Genomic DNA, 21,866 nt, shown 5'->3' with positions numbered 1-21,866 from the left:
GCCGCCAACCAATCAGCGGCGCGTCGGGGAGTCTCCGGGCCGGAGCGGGAAAAGCCGCACGAGGCGTGGCAACACCGTTTCTACCCAATCAGCGCGGAGCTGAGGCGGGACTTATGCGCAAAAAACCAATCAACGCCGGAGGCGCGGGAGGAGCGCGGCGAGCGCGCCAATGGAGAGGCGGCGCCGGGCGGCGTCAACCAATGGGAGGCGGCGCGGGGGCCGTGAGGGCGGCGGGGGCGGCGGGGTGAGGCGGCGGCGCTCGCGTCGCTCGGCCCCTTTCCGTGTCGGCCCTCGCAGAGGGAGCATCGCGCGCTGCCGCCACCGCCCGGCCCGCCCCGCCCCGCGCCGCGCCGCCGCCATGGCCAAGGCCGAGGTGAGCGCTCGCGCTGCTTTCCTCCCTCGGCGCCTCACCGGTTCACGCGCGTTTTATTGTTGTTGTTGTTGGTTTTTTTTTTTTTTTTTTTAAATTCCGTTCCCCCCTCAATCCGCCCCCCCCCCCCCTCACCGCGCCGCCTGGCGGGCCGCGGGTTCTCACTGCGCCTGCGCGCGCCCCCCCCCTCTTTCCCCTAACGCGCGCAGGCGCCATTGTCTCTGTGTGTGTGGGGGGGGGGGGGGTGTTACAGAGCCCCCCCCCCTCAGGCGCATGCGCGACCCCCCCTCACCCCTCCCCCCCCCCCCGGCCACGTGCTCGTCCTTTGTGTCACCCGGGATGGGGGGGGGCTTCGAAATATTGAGTGGGGGGGCTCCGGGTTTTGGGGGTTGGGGGAGGTCAAAATTTGGGGTATAGGGGTTTAAGGGGAGTTAAAAACAAGGGTTGGGGGCGTTGAAGGGATTGGTGGGCCTCAAGATTTGGGGATGGGGGAGAGATTTGGGGGCCTGGGAGGTTGAGGAATTTGGGTGGGGGGGGGGTGGTCCTTGGGAATTTGGGGTGCGGGGAACTGGGAGTGCTCAAGGATCAGTTGGCTCCAAAAAATTTGGGATGGAGGAGCTGGAGGGGAGGGCAGGGATGGGGCCCGGGGGGGGGGGGATGTCTGGGTCCTTTTAGTGTGTGGGGGTCCCAAAAGAGGATCTGGGTTTTTCAGGGTCTCAGGTGAGGGGGGCTCAGGGGGCTGGGGACCCCCTCAGCTCGGGGCTGGGGGTTCCCAGGGGATATTTGGGGTATCAGGAGCTGTGGGGGAGGCCCAGGGTGAAATCTGAGGTCCCAGGAGGGATTTTTGCATCCCAGGGGTGATTTTGGGATGCCAGGATCTCTCTGGAGCTTTGGTGGGAATTTTGGAGGGAGGATTTTGGGATGTGGGGAGTCCTGGAAGGGATTTTGGGGATGTGAGGAGCTGGGGGGAGTCCTGGAAGGGATTTTGGGGTATCAGAGCTGTGTGAGGATGTTTCAGGGGGGGCTCAGGAGTTCCCCAGCTCCCCCTGACCCCCAATTCTGTGTCCCCTTGTCCTGCAGTCCCCGAAGGAGCCGGAGCAGCTCCGGAAACTTTTCATCGGCGGCCTGAGCTTTGAAACCACAGACGAGAGCCTGCGCAGCCACTTCGAGCAGTGGGGCACCCTCACTGACTGCGTGGTGAGGGGGCACCCCCAAACCTGCCCTGGGACCCCCGAAACCTGCCCTGGGACCCCCGAAACCTGCCCTGGGACCCCCCCCAAACCTGCCCTGGGACCCCCCCAAACCTGCCCTGGGATGTACAAAACCTGCCCTGGGACCCCCCAAACCTGCCCTGGGACCCCCCCAAACCTGCCCTGGGATGTACAAAACCTGCCCTGGGACCCCCGAAACCTGCCCTGGGACCCCCCAAAACCTGCCCTGGGACCCCCCAAAACCTGCCCTGGGATGTACAAAACCTGCCCTGGGACCCCCGAAACCTGCCCTGGGACCCCCCCCAAACCTGCCCTGGGACCCCCCCCAAACCTGCCCTGGGACCCCCCCAAACCTGCCCTGGGATGTACAAAACCTGCCCTGGGACCCCCCCAAACCTGCCCTGGGACCTCCCCAAACCTGCCCTGGGACCTCCCCAAACCTGCTCTGGGATGTACAAAACCTGCCCTGGGACCCCCCAAAACCTGCCCTGGGACCCCCCAAAACCTGCCCTGGGACCCCCCCAAACCTGCCTTGGGACCCCCAAAACCTACTCTGGGAGGTACAAAACCTGCCCTGGGATCCCCAAAACCTGCCCTGGGATTCCCAAATCCCTCCCTGGCATCCCCAAAACTATCCCTAGCCCAAAAAAATCTCTCCCTGGGACCCCCCAAACCTGCCCTGGGACCCCAAAAACCTGCCCTGGGATGTACAAAACCTGCCCTGGGATCCCCAAATCCCTCCTTGGCATCCCCAAAACTATCCCTAGCCCAAAAAAATCTCTCCTTGGGACCCCCAAAACCTGCCATGGGATCCCCAAAACTATCCGTTGTCCAATAAATCTCCTTTTGGGATTACCAAAGCCATCCCTGGGTTCCCCAAATCCCTGCTTGGCATCCCCAGACCCTCCCCTGGGACCCCCAAAACCTGCCATGGGATCCCCCAGTCCTTATCCTTGTCTTTGAATTTATGACCACGTCCCTGATCTGTCCCTCCTCGTGTCCCTGACCTGTCCCCCATGGTGTCCCCAAGAGATGCAGGACCCCAAGGCAAGGGGTTTGGGTTTTGTCACATCCCCTGCCCGTGTCCCTGACCTGTCCCTGTCCCATCCCTGTCCTCAGGTGATGCGGAACCCCAAGACGAGTCGCTCACAGGGGTTCAGGTTTTGTCACATCCCTGCCCGTGTCACTGTGTCCCCCGTGTCCCCGACCTGTCCCCCGTGTCCCTGACGTGTCCCTGACGTGTCCCTGACCTGTCCCTGCCCCCAGGTGATGCGGGACCCCAACACAAAGCGCTCGCGGGGCTTTGGGTTCGTCACCTACTCCTCGGTGGAGGAGGTCGATGCTGCCATGAATGCACGGCCACACAAGGTGGATGGCAGGGTGGTGGAACCCAAACGGGCCGTGTCCCGAGAGGTGAGGGACACTGGGGACACTGGGGACACTGGGGACACTGGGGACACTGGGAGGGTGGTGGAACCCAAACGGGCCGTGTCCCGAGAGGTGAGGGACACTGGGGACACTGGGGACACTGGGGACACTGGGAGGGTGGTGGAACCCAAAGGAGCCGTGTCCCGAGAGGTGAGGGACACTGGGGACACTGGGAGGGTGGTGGAACCCAAAGGAGCCGTGTCCCGAGAGGTGAGGGACACTGGGGACACTGGGGACACTGGGGACACTGGGAGGGTGGTGGAACCCAAAGGAGCCGTGTCCCGAGAGGTGAGGGACACTGGGGACACTGGGGACACTGGGAGGGTGGTGGAACCCAAACGGGCCGTGTCCCGAGAGGTGAGGGACACTGGGGACACTGGGAGGGTGGTGGAACCCAAACGGGCCGTGTCCCGAGAGGTGAGGGACACTGGGGACACTGGGGACACTGGGAGGGTGGTGGAACCCAAAGGAGCCGTGTCCCGAGAGGTGAGGGACACTGGGGACACTGGGGACACTGGCAGGGTGGTGGAACCCAAACGAGCCGTGTCCCGAGAGGTGAGGGACACTGAGGGGGGAATTAGGGACACGGATTCCAGGGACAGAAAGAGAACAGGGACCCTGTGGCACACACAGTGACACACAAGCAGGTGACATAGGGAGAGGACACAGACGCAGCTTGGGGATACGCAGGTGAAAGGACACATCTCGGGGGGACACCCAGGTGACACAAACACAGGTTCAGCTGGGGTTTGGGGACACTTCTGTGGGAAGGGTGGGCTGGGGACAAAGGAAGATACACCCTGCTGGTGACACTGGGGACAGGGGTGGCTGTGCCCACTGCTGGTGGCCGTGACACTGGGGACAGGATCAGTGGCAGTGATTGCTGCTCGTGGCAGTGACACCGGGTAAAGGGACAGAGGGACGGTGGCTGCTCCATCTGTTCCCAGTGGTGGCACTGGGGACAGTGGCCACATTCCTCTGTGACTGGTGACACTGGGGACAGTGACCATATTTCCTGTGGGAGGTGGCACTGGGGACAGTGGCAGTGGTTGCATTTCCCAGTGGTGGCTCCGGGGACAGTGGCAGTGGTTGCATTTCCCAGTGGTGGCTCCGGGGACAGTGGCAGTGGTTGCATTTCCCATTGGTGGCTCCGGGGACAGTGGCAGTGGTTGCATTTCCCAGTGGTGGCACCGGGGACAGTGGCAGTGGTTGCATTTCCCAGTGGTGGCTCCAGGGACAGTGGCAGTGGTTGCATTTCCCGGAGGTGGCACCGGGGACAGTGGCAGTGGTTGCATTTCCCAGTGGTGGCTCCGGGGACAGTGGCAGTGGTTGCATTTCCCATTGGTGGCACTGGGGACAGTGGCAGTGGTTGCATTTCCCAGAGGTGGCACCGGGGACAGTGGCAGTGGTTGCATTTCCCAGTGGTGGCTCCGGGGACAGTGGCAGTGGTTGCATTTCCCATTGGTGGCTCCAGGGACAGTGGCAGTGGTTGCATTTCCCAGTGGTGGCACCGGGGACAGTGGCAGTGGTTGCATTTCCCAGTGGTGGCTCCGGGGACAGTGGCAGTGGTTGCATTTCCCAGTGGTGGCACCGGGGACAGTGGCAGTGGTTGCATTTCCCAGTGGTGGCAGTGGCTGTGCCCACGTTCCCTGTGGGAGGTGGCACTGGGGACAGCGGTGGCCGCGTGTCCCGTGCCCGCTGCCAGCCCCGCCGGTGCCGCAGGACTCGCAGCGGCCCGGGGCGCACCTGACGGTGAAGAAGATCTTCGTGGGCGGCATCAAGGAGGACACGGAGGAGCATCACCTGCGGGAGTACTTCGGGCAGTACGGCAAGATCGAGGTCATCGAGATCATGACCGACCGCGGCAGCGGCAAAAAGCGCGGCTTCGCCTTCGTCACCTTCGACGACCACGACTCGGTCGACAAAATCGTCAGTGAGTCCCCCTGGGGACAGCCTGGGGACAGCCTGGGGGCGTTGGGGGTGACAGCCAGCTGGGGACAGCCTGGACGGGGACAGTGACAGCCAGCTGGGGCCAGCCTGGGGACACGGGGAGGGTGACAGGGTGGGGACAGTGACAGCCAGCTGGGGCCAGCCTGGGGACACGGGGAGGGTGACAGGGTGGGGACAGTGACAGCCAGCTGGGGACAGCCTGGGATAGCCTGAGAACAGCCTGGGGACAGGGGGAGGGTGACAGCCTGGATGGGGACAGTGACAGCCTGGGTGGGGACAGCATGGGAACAGCCTGGGGACACAGGCTGGGGACAGTGACAGCTGCAGACAGCCTGGGGTCACGGTTCAGGGCTGACAGCCCGGCTGGGACAGTGACAGTGCAGCTGGGGACAGTGACAGCCCGGCTGGGGACAGTGACAGTGCAGCTGGGGACAGTGACAGCCCGGCTGGGACAGTGACAGCCCGGCTGGGACAGTGACAGTGCAGCTGGGGACAGTGACAGTGCAGCTGGGGACAGTGCGGTGTGGGTGACAGCCCCGGCTGTGCCAGTGCCGGCCCACGCTGAGCCCCCGGCGTGTCCCCCACAGTCCAGAAGTACCACACGGTGAACGGGCACAACTGCGAGGTGCGCAAGGCTCTGTCCAAGCAGGAGATGGCCAGCGCCTCGGCCGGCCAGCGAGGTGAGCGCCCGGCCCGCGGCCGCTCCGGCCGTGCCCCCGCCGTGCCAGCGCCTCCCGTGCCACCCGCGCTGTGCCTAAAGGCTGTGCCCTTCCTCCTCCTCCTCCTCCTCCTCCTCTCCTAGGCCGCAGCGGCTCCGGGAATTTCGGCGGCGGCGGCCGCGGCGGTTTCGGCGGCGGCGACAACTTCAACCGCGGCGGCAACTTCGGCGGCCGTGGTGAGTGACGGCGCCGGCCGGGGGGGGGGGGGGGGTGAGGGGGGGTGGGGGGGACACGCAGCCGGACCCCACCCCACCGAGGGACACGGGGACACCCTCCGCGGCCGCCGCCACCTCTCCGCATCCCCCGCCCAAAACCCACCCCGGGCTCCGGTGCCCGTTCCCTGGCGGGGCCCCAGCGCGGTTTGTTCTTTCCAGGTGGGTTTGGCCGCGCCGGCGCTTACGGCGGCGACGGATTTAATGGATTTGGCGCTGACGGTAAGGCCAGGCCGGGCACGAGCCCCCCCACACCAACGACAACACCGGGGGGGGGGCAACCGCCAGGACGCCCGGCCCCCGCCAGCGACGCAGCCCGAGCCCGCCCGCGCCCGCCGGAGCCCGGCCCGGCCGTGCCCGCCGCGGCCTCGCTGGGCTCAAAGTTGGGTTTTGTGTCTCCTCTCCCAGGTTACGGCGGCGGCGGCGGCCCCGGCTACTCCGGGGGCAACCGGGGCTACGGCGGCAGCGGCTCCTATGATGGCTACAACAACGGCGGTGGTGGCTTCGGCGGCGGCAGCGGGGGCCGGCGGCCGGCGCGGGGACCGGCGCTGGCCGTGCGCAACGGGCTGGCTGAGGCGGGCACAGGTGGGGACAGCTATGGGGACGGGGGAGTTACTGGGGTCACCACCCTGGGAAATGGGAATATTCTGGCACCCGGGGTTTGGGGGAACTATCCCGGGGGGTTTGGGGCCTCAGGAGCATTCCCAGGGGGTGTCAGGGGAATCATGCCATGGGTTTGGGGTCTCAGGAACTATCCCGGGGGCTTGGGGTCTCAGAGAAACCATCCCAGAGAGTTTGGGGCCTCGGGAGCATTCCCAGGGGTTTTGGGGGAACCATCCCAGGGGGTTTGGGTGTCAGGGAAACCATGCCAGGGGTTTGGGGTCTCAGGAATTATCCTGGGGGGTTTGGGGTCTCGGGGGAACCATCCCAGGGGGTTTGGGGTCTCAGGAACGTTCCCAAAGGGTTTGGGGTCTCAAGAACTGTCCCAGGGGGTTTGGGGCCTCGGGAGCATTCCCAGGGGATTTGGGGGAACCATCCCAGGGGGTTTGGGGTGTCAGGGGAACCATGCCAAGGGTTTGGGGTCTCAGGAACTATCCTGGGGGGTTTGGGGTCTCAGGAACTATCCTGGGGGGTTTGGGGTCTCGGGGGAACCATCCCAGGGGGTTTGGGGCCTCAGGAGCATTCCCAGGGGATTTGGGGGAACCATCCCAGGGGGTTTGGGGTGTCAGGGGAACCATGCCAGGGGTTTGGGGTCTCAGGAACTATCCTGGGGGGTTTGGGGTCTCAGAGGAACCTTCCCAGGGGGTTTGGGGTCTCAGGGGAGCCATGTCAGGGTGCCCAGGAGCTCTGGGATATCAAGGAAACCATCCGGGGGCCTTTGGGGTCTCAGGGAATCCCTCATGGGGGTTTTGGGATCTCAGGGAATCCCTCATGGGGCTTTTGGGATCTCAGGGGCACCATCCGGGGGCTTTGGGGGGTCCCAGTTAAAGCTCCCTGGACTCCAGGCTCCCAGTTCTCCCATCCCAAATCTCCCAAATCCCCTGATCACAGGGCACCCCTGGGTGCTCCCTGTCCCCGCCCCCCGACCCCAATGTCCCCTCCCCGACCCCAATGTCCCCTCCCCTGACCCCAATGTCCCCTCCTGACCCCAATGTCCCCTCCTGACCCCAATGTCCCCCCCCAGGCAGCAATTTCGGGGGCGGGGGCAGCTACAATGACTTTGGCAGCTACAACAACCAGGCCTCGAGTTTCGGGCCCATGAAGGGCGGCAGCTTCGGGGGGCGCAGCTCGGGGCCCTACGGCGGCGGTGAGTCCCCAAAACCCACCTGGGGCACCCCAAAATATCCCTAAATGTACTGGGGGCAGCTTCGGGGGGCGCAGCTCGGGGCCCTACGGCGGCGGTGAGTCCCCAAAACCCACCTGGGGCACCCCAAAATATCCCTAAATGTACTGGGGGCAGCTTCGGGGGGCGCAGCTCGGGGCCCTACGGCGGCGGTGAGACCCCAAAAATCACCTGGGGAACCCCAAAATATCCCTAAATGTACTGGGGGCAGCTTCGCGGGGCACAGCTCGGGGCCCTACGGCGGCGGTGAGACCCCAAAAATCACCTGGGGCACCCCAAAATATCCCTAAATGTACTGGGGGCAGCTTCGCGGGGCGCAGCTCGGGGCCCTACGGCGGCGGTGAGACCCCAAAAATCACCTGGGGCACCCCAAAATATCCCTAAATGTACTGGGGGCAGCTTCGCGGGGCACAGCTCGGGGCCCTACGGCGGCGGTGAGACCCCAAAAATCACCTGGGGCACCCCAAAATATCCCTAAATGTACTGGGGGCAGCTTCGGGGGGCGCAGCTCGGGGCCCTACGGCGGCGGTGAGTCCCCAAAAATCACCTGGGGCACCCCAAAATATCCCTAAATGTACTGGGGGCAGCTTCGGGGGGCACAGCTCGGGGCCCTACGGTGGCGGTGAGACCCCAAAAATCACCTGGGGCACCCAAAAACCCATCTCAGGGACCCCAGAATATCCCCAAATGCACTGGGGGCACAGCTCAGGGCCCTACAGTAGTGGTGAATTCCCAAAAAACACCCCAAAAATCATCTGGGGGACCCCAAAAATCCCCTTGAGGGGGTTTAAAATGTATTGGGAGGACCTCAGAATGTGCTGGGAGGAGACCCCAAAATAAACTGGGGGGGATCCCAAAATGTCCTGGCAGGAGTTGTGGGTCCTTGGGGGGGGGGGGGATTCCCCAGATTTGTCCCCCCCAAATTTTTTTTTTTTTTGGGTGTCCCTAAATTTCCCCCCTGGCTCCACAGGTGGCTACGGCAGTTCCAGCGGCGGCGGCAGCTACGGAGGAGGGAGAAGGTTTTAATGGCCAGGTGAGGGGGGAAAATGGGGGAAAAAACAGGGGAAAAGGGTGGGGGGAATAGGAGAAAGACTGTGGGGGAAATGGGGAAAAAAATGGAGAGAAAAGGAGGAAAAATGGGGGGGGAGGAAATTGAAAAATGAGGGAACGGTTGGCGGGGGGGGGAAGTAAAGGAAAAGAAAAGGTTCAAGGGAGAAAAGTGGGAAAATAGGAGTGAAAAAAAGTTGGGAGGTGATAAAGGGGAAGGGATGAAGGGAAAGGATTGGGGGGAAAGGGAAAAGGGGACTGGAGAAGATGGAGGGGAAAGGGCTGGAAAGGGGAGGAAAGGTTAAAAGTGAGAGGGATTGAGAGAAAATGGTGAAAAATAGGGGGAAAACAGCAGAAGTAGGGAAAAGGGTGGGAAGGGGTGGAGCTGGGAATTCCAGGGGGACTGGGGCTGGGATTGGAGCAGAGATCACGGCAGGGATTGGGATCAGGGCTGGGATTGGGATCAGGACTGGGATCGGGGCTGGGATTGGGATCAGGACTGGGATTGGGGCTGGGATTGGAGCAGAGATCACGGCAGGGATTGGGATCAGGACTGGGATTGGGGCAGGGATCAGGACTGGGATTGGGGCAGGGATCGGGATCAGGACTGGGATTGGGATCAGGACTGGGATCGGGGCTGGGATTGGGATCAGGACTGGGATTGGGATCAGGACTGGGATCGGGGCTGGGATTGGGATCAGGACTGGGATTGGGATCGGGGCTGGGATTGGGATCAGGACTGGGATTGGGATCAGGACTGGGATCGGGGCTGGGATTGGGATCAGGACTGGGATTGGGATCAGGACTGGGATCAGGGCTGGGATTGGGATCAGGACTGGGATTCGGATCAGGACTGGGATTGGGATCAGGACTGGGATTGGGGCTGGGATTGGGATCAGGACTGGGATTGGGGCTGGGATCGGGATCAGGACTGGGATTGGGGCAGGGATTGGGATCAGGACTGGGATTGGGGCTGGGATTGGGATCAGGACTGGGATTGGGGCAGGGATCAGGATTGGGATCAGGACTGGGATTGGGATCCGGACTGGGATTGGGGCTGGGATTGGGATCAGGACTGGGATTGGGGCAGGGATCAGGACTGGGATTGGGGCAGGGATTGGGATCAGGACTGGGATTGGGGCAGGGATCGGGATCAGGACTGGGATCGGGGCAGGGATCGGGATCAGGACTGGGATTGGGGCAGGGATCGGGATCAGGACTGGGATCGGGGCAGGGATCGGGATCAGGACTGGGATTGGGATCAGGACTGGGATTGGGGCAGGGATCAGGACTGGGATTGGGATCAGGACTGGGATTGGGGCAGGGATCGGGATCAGGACTGGGATTGGGGCAGGGATCGGGATCAGGACTGGGATTGGGGCAGGGATCGGGATCAGGACTGGGATTGGGGCAGGGATCGGGATCAGGACTGGGATCGGGGCAGGGATCGGGATCAGGACTGGGATTGGGATCAGGACTGGGATTGGGGCAGGGATCAGGACTGGGATTGGGATCAGGACTGGGATTGGGGCTGGGATTGGGATCAGGACTGGGATTGGGGCTGGGATTGGGGTCAATACTGGGATGGGGGCAGGGATTTGGATCAGGACTGGGATTGAGACAGGGATTGGAGCAGAGATCACAGCAGGGATAGGGACTGGGATTAGGGCAGGGATTGGGATCAGGGTAGGGATTGGGGCTGGAATTGGGATCAGGACTGGGACTGGGACAGGGATTGGAGCAGAGATCACGGCAGGGATAGGGATTGGCATTAGGGCAGGGATTGGGGCTGGGATCAGGACTGATACTGGGGCAGGGATGGGGATCAGAACAGGGATCAGGACCAGGACTGGGGCTGGGATCGGGTCTGTGCCCCTCCCAGAGCCAATCCCAGTCCCTGCCCTGATCTGATCCTGGTCCTGCTTGATCCCAATCCTGATCCTTCTCCAGTCCTCATCCCGCCCTGATCCCAATCCCAATCCTGCCCAGTTCCTGATCCTGCCCCTCTGTCCCGCAGGAGCCGGAGCTGGGCGGGAGCCGGGGCAGCCCCTGGAGCCAGCGCCGGGCCCGGGCAGAGCCCCCGGGACCCCCCGGGACCCCCCCGGGACCCCCCGGGACCCCCGGGGCCGCTGTGAGGTCGCCGTGTCCAGGTCCCCCCGTAGTTCCCGAGCGGAGCGGCCGGAATTCCCTGCCCTGTGTCCTGTACCCTTCCCCCCACCTCCTCAATAAATGTCTCTTGGGTTTTTTTTTTTTTTTTTTAAATTATTTTTTACTATTATTAATTTTGGAGGCGAGGGGGAGGGTGCTGCTCTCTCCCTGATTGGTTGCCTCAGCTGTCAATCACAGCCTGGCTCCACCCTCCCCCCTAAGCCCTGCCTCTCTTTTGTCACCCTGGGTGTCCCCAGAGTGTCCCCAGGGTGTCCCAGCCCCCCGACCCCCCCCCCAATCACTAATTCCCCCCTTCCCTTTTGTAGGAGCCACCGGCCCCGGGAGAGGAGCCCGCGGAGGTGAGCGGGGGGACAATGGGGACACTTGGGGACATGGGGACAGCCCAGGGGCTGGGTCACACCCCTCCCCCCCCTCTCCAGCCCCGCCCCAGCGCCCGCGGGACCCCCCCGGTGCCCTCAATAAAAGGGTATTTTTGTACCTGTGTCCCTGCCGTGTGTGGGGACAGCGCGGGAGGGAGGGAGGGGACAGGGACAACCGAGGGGACACTGTGGGGACAGGGACAGAATGGCCAGAGAGGGGACAGGGACACCGAGGGGACACTGTGGGGACAGGGACAGAATGGCCAGAGAGGGGACAGGGACACCGAGGGGACACTGTGGGGACAGGGACAGAATGGCCAGAGAGGGGACAGGGACACCGAGGGGACACTGTGGGGACAGGGACAGAATGGCCAGAGAGGGGACAGGGACACCGAGGACAGAATGGCCATGGAAGGGACAGGGATGTAGATGGGGACACCGTGGGGACAGGGACAGTGAGGGGACAGGGACAGAATGCCACAGAGGGGACAGGGATGGAGAGGACAAGGACAGGGATGGGGACAAAACCATGGAGGGGACAGGGCCACAGCGGGGACAGGATGAGGGTGGATGGAGGGGACAGGGACAGGGATGGAGCTGCCATGGAGGGGACGGGGACAGGAGGGTGGGGGACACGGATTTGGGGACCCCAGAAGCAGCAAAGGTCATCTGTGACCTGGAAGGGACAAGGCCAGCAGGAATGTGACACCAAACAGGGAGGTGTCACCACTGGGGCTCAGGGAGGTGGCACCTCCTCACCCTGGGGACACAGCAGCAGGAGGAGGTGGCAGGAATGTGTCACCCCAGGGTGACGGAGACACAGAGGTGCCTTGGAGCAGGTTTATTGTGCAGTGACAGGGGTGGCAGTGACAGGGCTGTCCCCAGTGTCACAGGGGGCCATGGGCACAGGGGCCACCCCAGCCCCCAAAGCTCTCAGGGGACACAGGGGTCCCATCCCTGTCCATGAGTGTCCCCAACACCTGCTGGGTGACACCTGGGGTCCCATCCCTGTCCATGAGTGTCCCCAACACCTCCTGGGTGACACCTGGGGTCCCATCCCTGTCCATGAGTGTCCCCAACACCTCCTGGGTGACACCTGGGGTCCCATCCCTGTCCATGAGTGTCCCCAACACCTCCTGGGTGACACGTGGGGTCCCATCCCTGTCCATGAGTGTCCCCAACACCTGCTGGGTGACACCTGGGGTCCCATCCCTGTCCATGAGTGTCCCCAACACCTCCTGGGTGACACCTGGGGTCCCATCCCTGTCCATGAGTGTCCCCAACACCTCCTGGGTGACACGTGGGGTCCCATCCCTGTCCATGAGTGTCCCCAACACCTGCTGGGTGACACGTGGGGTCCCATCCTCACCCCTGAGAGCCCCCAGCAGCTGGGAGGTGACAAGTGGGGTCCCATCCCCCAGTGTCCCCAGGCCCTGGGAGGTGACGCCGACCATGTCCCCAAGCGCACCCGGGACCTGATGTGTGACCTGGGCCGGGTCCTCACACGTGTCCCTGTCCCCAAGAGCCCCCAGCACCTGGGATGTGACAGCACCGAGGTCCCCGTCCCCGAGTCCCCCCAGCAGCTGCCGCGTGACGCGCTCCAGGTCCCTTCTCAGTGTCCCCAGCGCTCTCTCCGCGTGTCCCCGCGCCCGCAGCAGCCGCTCCCGCTCCCGGCCCAGGCGGGCGAGCTCAGCCCTGAGCCCCGCCATGGCCTCGAGGCGGCGGCGGCGACACCTCTGAGCCGCCACCTTGTTCCGACCGCGCCGCCGGATGTCCCTGGCCAGCGCCAGCTGCGCCCCCGATGTCCCCGCGCGGCCCAGGATGGCCTTGAGGTCCTCCACGGGCAGGGTGACGATGGCCTCGGGTGCCAAGGGCAGCGCCCGCCACCGCTCGCGGCCACTGCGGTCACCCGCGTTGTCACCCGCGTTGTCACCCGCGTTGTCACCCGCGTTGTCACCCGCGGTGTCACCCGCGGTGTCACCCGAGTTATCACCCGCGTTGTCGCTGTTGCTGTCACCACCGTGCGCGGCTGGCGGGAAGGGAGGCGGAAAAGGAGGGGGAAAAGTAGGAAAATGGGAAAAGGGACAAGGGGGAGGGTAAAATGAGGAGGGGGCAGCAGAGGGGTCCGGCCGCAGCTCCAGGCCCTGGGGACAGAGGGGTCACAGAGGTCACGGGGGGTCCTGGGGACACAGTGGGGTCCATAAGGGGACAAAAGGGGACAGGGGAGGGGTTCACATAAGGGGGGTGCAATGGGGGTCCCGTGAGGATTTTGGGGGGTCCTGGGGATGGAGGAGGGATGGGCAGCGGCCGCCAGGGGGCGGTAAGAGCCTGTAGGGGGCGTGGCCAAATGGGCGTGGTCTGAGGAGGGGGCGTGTCCCACCTGCAGCTCCTTGAGTGACAGCAGGTCCTGCCACGTGACTTCCGCCTCGCCCGCACCGCCAGGGGGCGGGGCTTGAGCCGGACCACGCCCCCAACCGAACCCGCTGATTGGCTGGGAAATTGTTTTGGTCACGCCCCTTTGCCAGCCCTCCAAAATCCCACCCCTGAAACAGCCCCAAAACCACCCCAAAATCCCCCAAATCCCACCCCTGAAACAACCCCGAAATCCCCCAAATCCCACCCCTCAAACAACCCCAAAATCCCCCTGAAATCCCCCAAATCCCACCCCTGAAGCACCCTCAAATCTCCCAAATCCCACTCCTAAACCACCCCCAAAACCACCCCAAAATCCCACCCCTAAAATTCCCCCAAATCCCCCCTAAAATCACTCCAAGTCCCCCCCCCCCAAATCCCACCCCTACCCCCCCCAGCCCCCTCACCTGGGGGTCCCCCATGGCCGCCACCTCCTCCTGCAGCCCCAGATCGGGGTTATGGAGCGCCCGGGGGGGGGGGTGACACCCCCTGACCCCTGGGGACACCCCCTGGGGACACCCCCTGACCCCTGGGGACACCCCCTGGGGACACCCCCTGACCCCTGGGGACACCCCCTGGGGACACCCCCTGGGGACACCCCCTGACCCCTGGGGACACCCCCGTGTCCCCCGGCCCCACCCCCATTGCCCAACCCTGGAGTTGCCCAAGGAGCAACGGACGGGACCCGCCCGGGCCGGGGGGGCACCCCCTTGTCACTTCTTGTCACCCCTCCTTGTCACCCCCCTTGTCACTTCTTGTCACCCCCTTGTCCTCTCTGTGTCCCCCATTGTCCCCTCTGTGTCCCCTCCGTGTCCCCCTCTGTCCTCGTGTCCCCTCCGTGTCCCCCTGTGTCCCCCCCCCGCAGCCATTGGTGCCATCCCCAGTGCCACCCTCGTGTCACACGTGTCGTCTCCCCAGGTGCCACCACCCTGTCCCTGTCACCTCCCCCGGCCCCTCCTGAGCCAGGACCCACCTGGGGACACGGGACAGACCCAGACAGGGACAGGGGACAGGGGACAGGGACACGGCCCCGCAGTGCCACCCCCGCTGTGCCCGCCCCGGGGACACCCTGGGGACAACGGGGGAGGAGGGAGGGGACAGGAACTGAGGGGGGGATGTGGCAGGAGGGGACAAGGGGGAGGAGGGGACACGAGTGGGGGACACCAAAGGGGGACGTGGGGACACCAAAGGGGGACGTGGGGACAGGAATGGGGACACAGAAAAGGGACACAGGGGCAGGAATGGGGACACGGGGACAGGAATGGGGACACGGGGACAAAACCAGGAGACAGGGATGGGGACACAGGGACAGGAGGAGGGCGGACATGGGGACACAGCAGGGGACACGGGGCTGGTGGCAGTGACGGGGACCCTCCCTGTCCCCCCCAGTGCCCCGGGGGACGGAAGCCAGCGGCGGTTTCCCCTCGAGGGGCCCTTGGGGACAGCGGGGACAACGGGGGGGTGGCACCTCCTGCCAGGCGCTATCAGCAGGGCCCAGGGCATCCGGGTGGCCCTGTCACCCCCCTTGGTGGCATTGTCACCTCTCTGGTGGCGCCGTCCCTGTCCCCTCGCCCTTGTCAACCAGCCCCTGGCGCTGAGGCCTCATGGGGTTCTGGTGTCCCTATGTGTCCCCAAGGTCCCCAGTGTCCCCTCCGCGTCCCCAGTGTCCCAAATATCCCCAGTTTCCCTAAGGTCCCCAATGTCCCAATTGTCCCCAGTGTCCCCTCCATGACCCCAATCCCCCCAGTCCCTCAATGTCCCCAAATGTCTCCAGTGATCCGATTGTCCCCAATGTCCCCAATGTCCTCTCCATGACCCCAATCCCCCTGGTCCTTCAATGTCCCCAGGGATCCAATTGTCCCCAATGTCCCCTCCATGTCCCCAGTGTCCCCAATGTCCCCTCCATGACCCCAATCCCCCTGGTCCCTCAATGTCCCCAGGGATCCAATTGTCCCCAGTGTCCCCTCCATGTCCCCAATGTCCCCTCCATGACCCCAATGTCCCCTCCATGTCCCCAGTGTCCCCAATGTCCCCTCCATGACCCCAATCCCCCTGGTCCCTCAATGTCCTCAATGTCCCCAATTGTCCCCAATGTCCCCCCACGACTCCAAGTGACCAAAGGTCACGTGCGGCCCCCGCCCACAGGGGCGTGGCCACACGAGGGGCGTGACCAACTAAAGAAAGGTCACAGCTTCCGGTCACGTGCTCACCGAGGCAGCCAATCATAGCCCGTGTCTGACAAAGGGGTGACGTCAGCGCTTCTCCGAACACTATGGCAACTGCACCGCCCCCTCTGCTTCCGGGAGTGCCATGCAGGGATGATGGACAGGAGGATTTTCCAATCACAGCCGTTCAGAGAAGAGCGGGAAAAATTGGCCCGTCCACCGCGCGGGATCGCGCAGCGATTGGCGGAATTTGGGCAGAGCTAGACCAATCAGTCTTGGAGGGCGGGGTCAAGCGGGGTGATTGGCATCTGAGTAGCCAATCAGCGGCGAGCGCTCTTCCGGCTCCACGTCGGCAGCGGCGGAGGCAAAATGGAGGCGCTGGTGCTGGTAGGGCTGAAGGGGGAGAGGGGGATGGCGGAACTGGGGGAAAATGGAGGGGGAACTGGGGAGGAGCGGGAGCAGAGGGGCCGCGCCACAGCCGGGGGGGTGGGGGGGGCAGTGGGGAAGGGGTTGGGGGGGAATTGGGAGGGAGTAAGGGGGGAAAACTGGGGAAACTGGGAAGGAGAGTGAGGGAGGAAACTGGGGAAACTGGGAGGGAGAATGAGGGGGGAAACTGGGGAAACTGGGAAGGAGAGTGAGGGAGGAAACTGGGGAAACTGGGAGGGAGAATGAGGGGGGAAACTGGGGAAACTGGGAAGGAGAGTGAGGGAGGAAACTGGGGAAACTGGGAGGGAGAGTGAGGGAGGAAACTGGGGAAACTGGGAAGGAGAGTGAGGGAGGAAACTGGGGAAACTGGGAGGGAGAGTGAGGGAGGAAACTGGGGAAACTGGGAGGGAGAATGAGGGGGGAAACTGGGGGGGGAAACTGGGGGTAACTGGGGAGGAGTCGGGGCTGAACTGGGGTCCCAGTGTGGGGACAGTGGGGGTGAGTTGGGGACACTGGGGGGGACAGTGCCAGCACTGGGGTCACTGGGGGTGGCAGTCCCGGGGGGGGGCGGGCCTGGGCCAGCAGCGGTGTCCTGGGTGGCCAGTGGTGGCCATTGGTGGCCAGTGGTTGTCATTGGTGGCCAGTGGTTGTCACCGGTGGCCAGTGGTGGCCATTGGTGGCCAGTGGTTGTCATTGGTGGCCAGTGGTTGTCACCGGTGGCCTGTGGTGGCCATTGGTGGCCTTGGTGGCCCTGGGTGGCCTTGGTGGCCGGAGGGTCCCCGGGCCGAGGTTCTGTCCTACACTCCGGCTGTGGCTCTGGGCAGTCAGTGCATCACAGAACTTGGTCCCGGGGGCCCGGAGCGACGGGACAGGGACACGGGGACAGGGACAGGGTTTTGGGGACGGGGACATGGGGACAGTGACACGGGGACACGGTGACACGGTGACAGCAGCTGCTGTCACCCCTGGCACAGCCTCCCTCGTGCTGGGTGACACGAGGTGTCCCTGTCCCTGTGGGGGTGGCAGTGCCAGTGTCCCCAGGCTGGGGGTGATGGTGGCGCTGTCACCGTCCCTGTCCCTGTGGGGGGCGGTGGCATCGGTGTCCCTGTCCCCGCAGGAGCCGTCCCTGTACACGGTCAAGGCCATCATCATCCTGGACAACGATGGCGAGCGGCTCTTCGCCAAGGTGGGGACAGCAGGGGACACGGAGGGGACAGCAGGGGACACGGAGGGGACATGGAAGGGACAGCAGGGGACACGGAGGGGACAGCAGGGGACACGGAGGGGACACAGAGGGGACACGGAGGGGACACGGAGGGGACACAGAGGGGACAGCAGGGGACACGGAGGGGACAGCAGGGGACACGGAGGGGACACAGAGGGGACAGCAGGGGACACAGAGGGGACACGGAGGGGACACAGAGGGGACAGCAGGGGACACGGAGGGGACACGGAGGGGACACAGAGGGGACACAGAGGGGACAGCAGGGGACACGGAGGGGACACGGAGGGGACACGGAGGGGACACAGAGGGGACAGCAGGGGACACGGAGGGGACACGGAGGGGACACGGAGGGGACAGCAGGGGACACAGAGGGGACACAGAGGGGACAGCAGGGGACACAGAGGGGACACAGAGGGGACAGCAGGGGACATGGAGGGGACACAGAGGGGACAGCAGGGGACACGGAGGGGACATGGAGGGGACAGCAGGGGACACAGAGGGGACACGGAGGGGACATGGAGGGGACACTGGCCTGCGGGGGGACGTGGCTTTGGGGAAGGGACCGGGTAGGTGGCCCAAGTGTCAAGGGGTGGCTGATGTTCCTGTCGCCAAAGTCCCCAATGCCCCTGATGTCCCTGCTGTCCCCGCTGTCCCCGCTGTCCCCGCTGTCCCCAACGCTGTCCCCGTGTCCCAGTACTATGATGACACGTACCCCAGCGTGAAGGAGCAGCGCGCCTTCGAGAAGAACATCTTCAGCAAGACGCACCGCAGTGACAGTGAGTGACACGGGGGTGGCACGGGGGGACGCTGGGGACCCTGGGGACACTGGGGACAGGTGTGGCCGTGCAGGTGAGATCGCGCTGCTGGACGGGCTCACCGTGGTCTACAAGGGCAACATCGACCTCTACTGCTACGTCATCGGCAGCGCCCACCAGAACGAGGTGGGGACACCGCGGGGACAGGGGGACAGTGAGGGGACAGGGGGACACCGCGGGGACAGGGGGACACTGAGGGGACATGGGGACAGTGAGGGGACATGGGGACACCGCGGGGACATGGGGACAGTGAGGGGACATGGGGACAGTGAGGGGACAGGGGGACAGTGAGGGGACATGGGGACACCGCGGGGACAGGGGGACAGTGAGGGGACAGGGGGACAGTGAGGGGACAGGGGGACAGTGAGGGGACATGGGGACACCGCGGGGACATGGGGACAGTGAGGGGACATGGGGACAGTGAGGGGACATGGGGACACCGCGGGGACAGGGGGACAGTGAGCGGACAGGGGGACAGTGAGGGGACAGGGGGACAGTGAGGGGACAGGGGGACACCGCGGGGACATGGGGACAGTGAGGGGACAGGGGGACACCGCGGGGACATGGGGACAGTGAGGGGACATGGGGACACCGCGGGGACATGGGGACAGTGAGGGGACATGGGGACAGTGAGGGGACATGGGGACACCGCGGGGACAGGGGGACAGTGAGGGGACATGGGGGCAGTGAGGGGACAGGGGGACACCGAGGGGACATGGGGGCAGTGAGGGGACATGGGGACAGTGAGGGGACATGGGGACACCGCGGGGACAGGGGGACAGTGAGGGGACAGGGGGACAGTGAGGGGACAGGGGGACACTGAGGGGACATGGGGACAGTGAGGGGACAGGGGGACACCGTGGGGACATGGGGACAGTGAGGGGACAGGGGGACACCGTGGGGACAGGGGGACACGGAGGGGACAGGGGGACAGTGAGGGGACATGGGGACACCGCGGGGACATGGGGACAGTGAGGGGACACTGGGAGTATGAGGCAATGGGGACATGGAGGGACCTGGGGAGATGTGGGGACATCGTGGGGGACGTGGGGACACAGGGGTCGCACGGGGACACTGCGGGGACACCCAGGGGTGGTGGCAGGGCAGAGGAGGGTGGCAGGGGGGACACTGCCTGTGTGTCCTGTGTGTCCCCAATGTCCCCTGTGTGTCCCCTGTGTCCCTCTGTGTGTCCCCAACGTCCCCTGTGTCCCTCTGTGTGTCCTGTGTCCCCAATGTCCCCCGTGTGTCCCCAATGTCCCCAATGTCCCCCGTGTGTCCCCAATGTCCCCAATGTCCCCTGTGTGTCCCCAGCTGATGCTCACGGCCGTGCTCAACTGCCTGTTCGACTCCCTGAGCCAAATGCTGAGGTACGGGGTGGACACCTGGGGGACACCTGGGGGACACCTGGGGGACACCTGGGGACATGTGGGGGACACCTGGAGACACTTTGGGGGGTCCTGGAGACACCTGGGGGGTCTGAGGGACACCTGGAGACACCTGGGGGGCACCTGAGGGAGACCTGGGGACACCTGGGGGGATAACTGGGGACACTTGGGGGTCCTGGGGACACCTGGGGGGCACCTGGGGGGATAACTGGGGACACCTGGGGGGCACCTGAGGGACACCTGGAGACACCTGGGGGGCACCTGGAGACACGTCGGGACACCTGGGGGGATAACTGGGGACACCTGGGGGGTCTGAGGGACACCTGGAGACACCTGGGGGGCACCTGGAGACACGTGGGGACACCTGGGGGGAATAACTGGGGACACCTGGAGACACATGAGGGTCCTGGGGACACCTGGGGGTTTTGGTGTCCCCAAAAGTCTTGGGTTTGGGGGAGCCCGGAGTGGGGGGGGGGGGGTTCCCTTGTTAGGGGACGTCCTGGGGTGTCCCCAGGTGTCCCCAGGTGGGGGTCCCATCCCAGCCCTGTCCCCTCCCCCCCCAGGAAGAACGTGGAGCGCCGGGCGCTGCTGGACAACATGGAGGGGCTGTTCCTGGCTGTGGATGAGATCGTGGATGGAGGGTGGGCCTGGGGGGGCTGTCACCTCCTCTGGGGGGGCTGTCACCTCCTTTGGGGGGGCTGTCACCTCCTTTGGGGGGGGCTGTCACCTCCTCTGGGGGGGCTGTCACCTCCTTTGGGGGGGCTGTCACCTCCTTTGGGGGGGGCTGTCACCTCCTCTGGGGGGGCTGTCACCTCCTTTGGGGGGGCTGTCACCTCCCCTGGGGGGGGGCTGTCACCTCCCCTGGGGGGGCTGTCACCTCCTTTGGGGGCTCTGTCACCTCCCCTGGGGGGGCTGTCACCTCCCCTGGGGGGGCTGTCACCTCCCCTGGGGGGGCTGTCACCTCCCCTGGGGGGGCTCTGTCACCTCCCCTGGGGGCTCTGTCACCTCCTCTGGGGGGGCTGTCACCTCCTTTGGGGGGGCTGTCACCTCCTTGGGGGGGGGCTGTCACCTCCTTTGGGGGGGGGCTGTCACCTCCTTTGGGGGGGGGCTGTCACCTCCCCTGGGGGGGCTGTCACCTCCTCTGGGGGCTGTCACCCCCTCCCCAGTCCCTGTCACCCCCCTCCCCAGTCCCTGTCACCCCCTCCCCAGTCCCTGTCACCCCCCGTGCCACCCCCGGTGCTCAGGGGTCCCTTTGTCCCCCCAGGGTCATCCTGGAGAGCGACCCCCAGCAAGTCGTGCACCGCGTGGCCGTGAGGGTACGGGGGGGTCTGGGGGGGTTTGGGGATTTCTGGGGGGGTTTGGGGATTTCTGGGGGGCTTTGGGGATTTTTGGGGGGGTTTGGGGATTTCTGGGAGGGCTTTGGGGTTTTTTGGGGGGGGCTTTGGGGTTTTTTTGGGGGGGTTTTGGGGATTTTTGGGGGGGTTTGGGGATTTTTGGGGGGACTTTGGGGATTTTTGGGGGGGTTTGGGGATTTCTGGGGGGGCTTTGGGGTTTTTTGGGGGGGGCTTTGGGGATTTCTGGGAGGGCTTTGGGGTTTTTTGGGGGGGGCTTTGGGGATTTTTGGGGGGGTTTGGGGATTTCTGGGGGGGTTTGGGGATTTTTGGGGGGACTTTGGGGATTTTTGGGGGGGTTTGGGGATTTCTGGGGGGGGCTTTGGGGATTTTTGGGGGGGTTTGGGGATTTCTGGGGGGGGCTTTGGGGATTTTTGGGGGGGGCTTGGGGATTTCTGGGGGGGTTGGGGTTTTTTTGGGGGGGTTTGGGATTTTTGGGGGATTTGGGGATTTTTGGGGGGCTTTGGGGATTTTTGGAGGGGGCTTTGGGGTTTTTTTTGGGGGGTTTGGGGGTTTTTTGGGGGGGTTTGGGGTTTTTTGGGGGACTTTGGGGTTGTTTGGGGGGCTTCGGGTTTTTTGGGGGGCTTTGGTGGTTTTTTGGGGGGGGTTTGGGGATTTTTGGGGGGGTCTCAGCAGTTGTGGGGGATCTCAGGGGGGTCGTCCTGAGAGTCCCCCCTGCCCCAGACTCTCAGTGTCCCCCCCCCGTCCCCTCCTGTCCCCCCCCCGTGTCCCCCCCCCC

General features: G+C 64.6%; 3 protein-coding genes across 5 annotated transcripts; 2 read left to right on the top strand and 1 right to left on the bottom strand.

The window, feature by feature from the left end:
- Positions 1-26: 26 nt before the first annotated feature.
- HNRNPA1 (heterogeneous nuclear ribonucleoprotein A1) lies at positions 27-11,278 on the top strand. Of its 3 annotated transcripts, none has more exons than XM_062514172.1 (11): positions 27-373; positions 1,451-1,567; positions 2,848-2,994; positions 4,732-4,942; positions 5,547-5,639; positions 5,720-5,854; positions 6,053-6,112; positions 6,299-6,475; positions 7,575-7,697; positions 8,704-8,766; positions 10,798-11,278. In XM_062514172.1, the coding sequence occupies exons 1-10, from the start codon at positions 170-172 to the stop codon at positions 8,757-8,759; spliced, it is 1,323 nt and encodes a 440-aa protein (XP_062370156.1). In that variant the 5' UTR covers positions 27-169; the 3' UTR covers positions 8,760-8,766; positions 10,798-11,278. The 3 variants fall into 3 exon arrangements, with proteins under 3 accessions (XP_062370156.1, XP_062370158.1, XP_062370157.1); XM_062514173.1 differs by having other exon boundaries at positions 32-373; positions 5,762-5,854; positions 10,798-11,277; XM_062514174.1 differs by lacking the exons at positions 8,704-8,766; positions 10,798-11,278 and having other exon boundaries at positions 28-373; positions 5,762-5,854; positions 7,575-7,992.
- Positions 11,279-11,416: 138 nt separating this feature from the next.
- Positions 11,417-14,148, bottom strand: NFE2 (nuclear factor, erythroid 2). The gene is made up of 3 exons (XM_062514171.1): positions 14,128-14,148; positions 13,689-13,799; positions 11,417-13,452 (listed from the first exon to the last, which is right to left on the bottom strand). The coding sequence occupies exons 1-3, from the start codon at positions 14,140-14,142 to the stop codon at positions 12,196-12,198; spliced, it is 1,383 nt and encodes a 460-aa protein (XP_062370155.1). The 5' UTR covers positions 14,143-14,148; the 3' UTR covers positions 11,417-12,195.
- Positions 14,149-16,231: 2,083 nt separating this feature from the next.
- Positions 16,232-21,062, top strand: COPZ1 (COPI coat complex subunit zeta 1; the record flags this gene model as incomplete). Its single annotated transcript, XM_062514177.1, has 7 exons — positions 16,232-16,272; positions 17,429-17,497; positions 18,231-18,312; positions 18,386-18,477; positions 19,663-19,718; positions 20,300-20,377; positions 21,001-21,062. Coding segments are annotated over exons 1-7 (457 nt in total), but the record flags the coding sequence as incomplete, so codon positions are not given.
- Between the last annotated feature and the right edge of the window lie 804 nt (positions 21,063-21,866).

The sequence above is a fragment of the Cinclus cinclus genome, unplaced genomic scaffold (assembly GCF_963662255.1).
Source record: "Cinclus cinclus unplaced genomic scaffold, bCinCin1.1 SCAFFOLD_240, whole genome shotgun sequence".
NCBI lineage: Eukaryota > Metazoa > Chordata > Aves > Passeriformes > Cinclidae > Cinclus > Cinclus cinclus.
The sequence above is the reverse complement of the archived record's forward strand: the minus strand, read 5'-3'. Positions and strand labels throughout refer to the sequence as shown.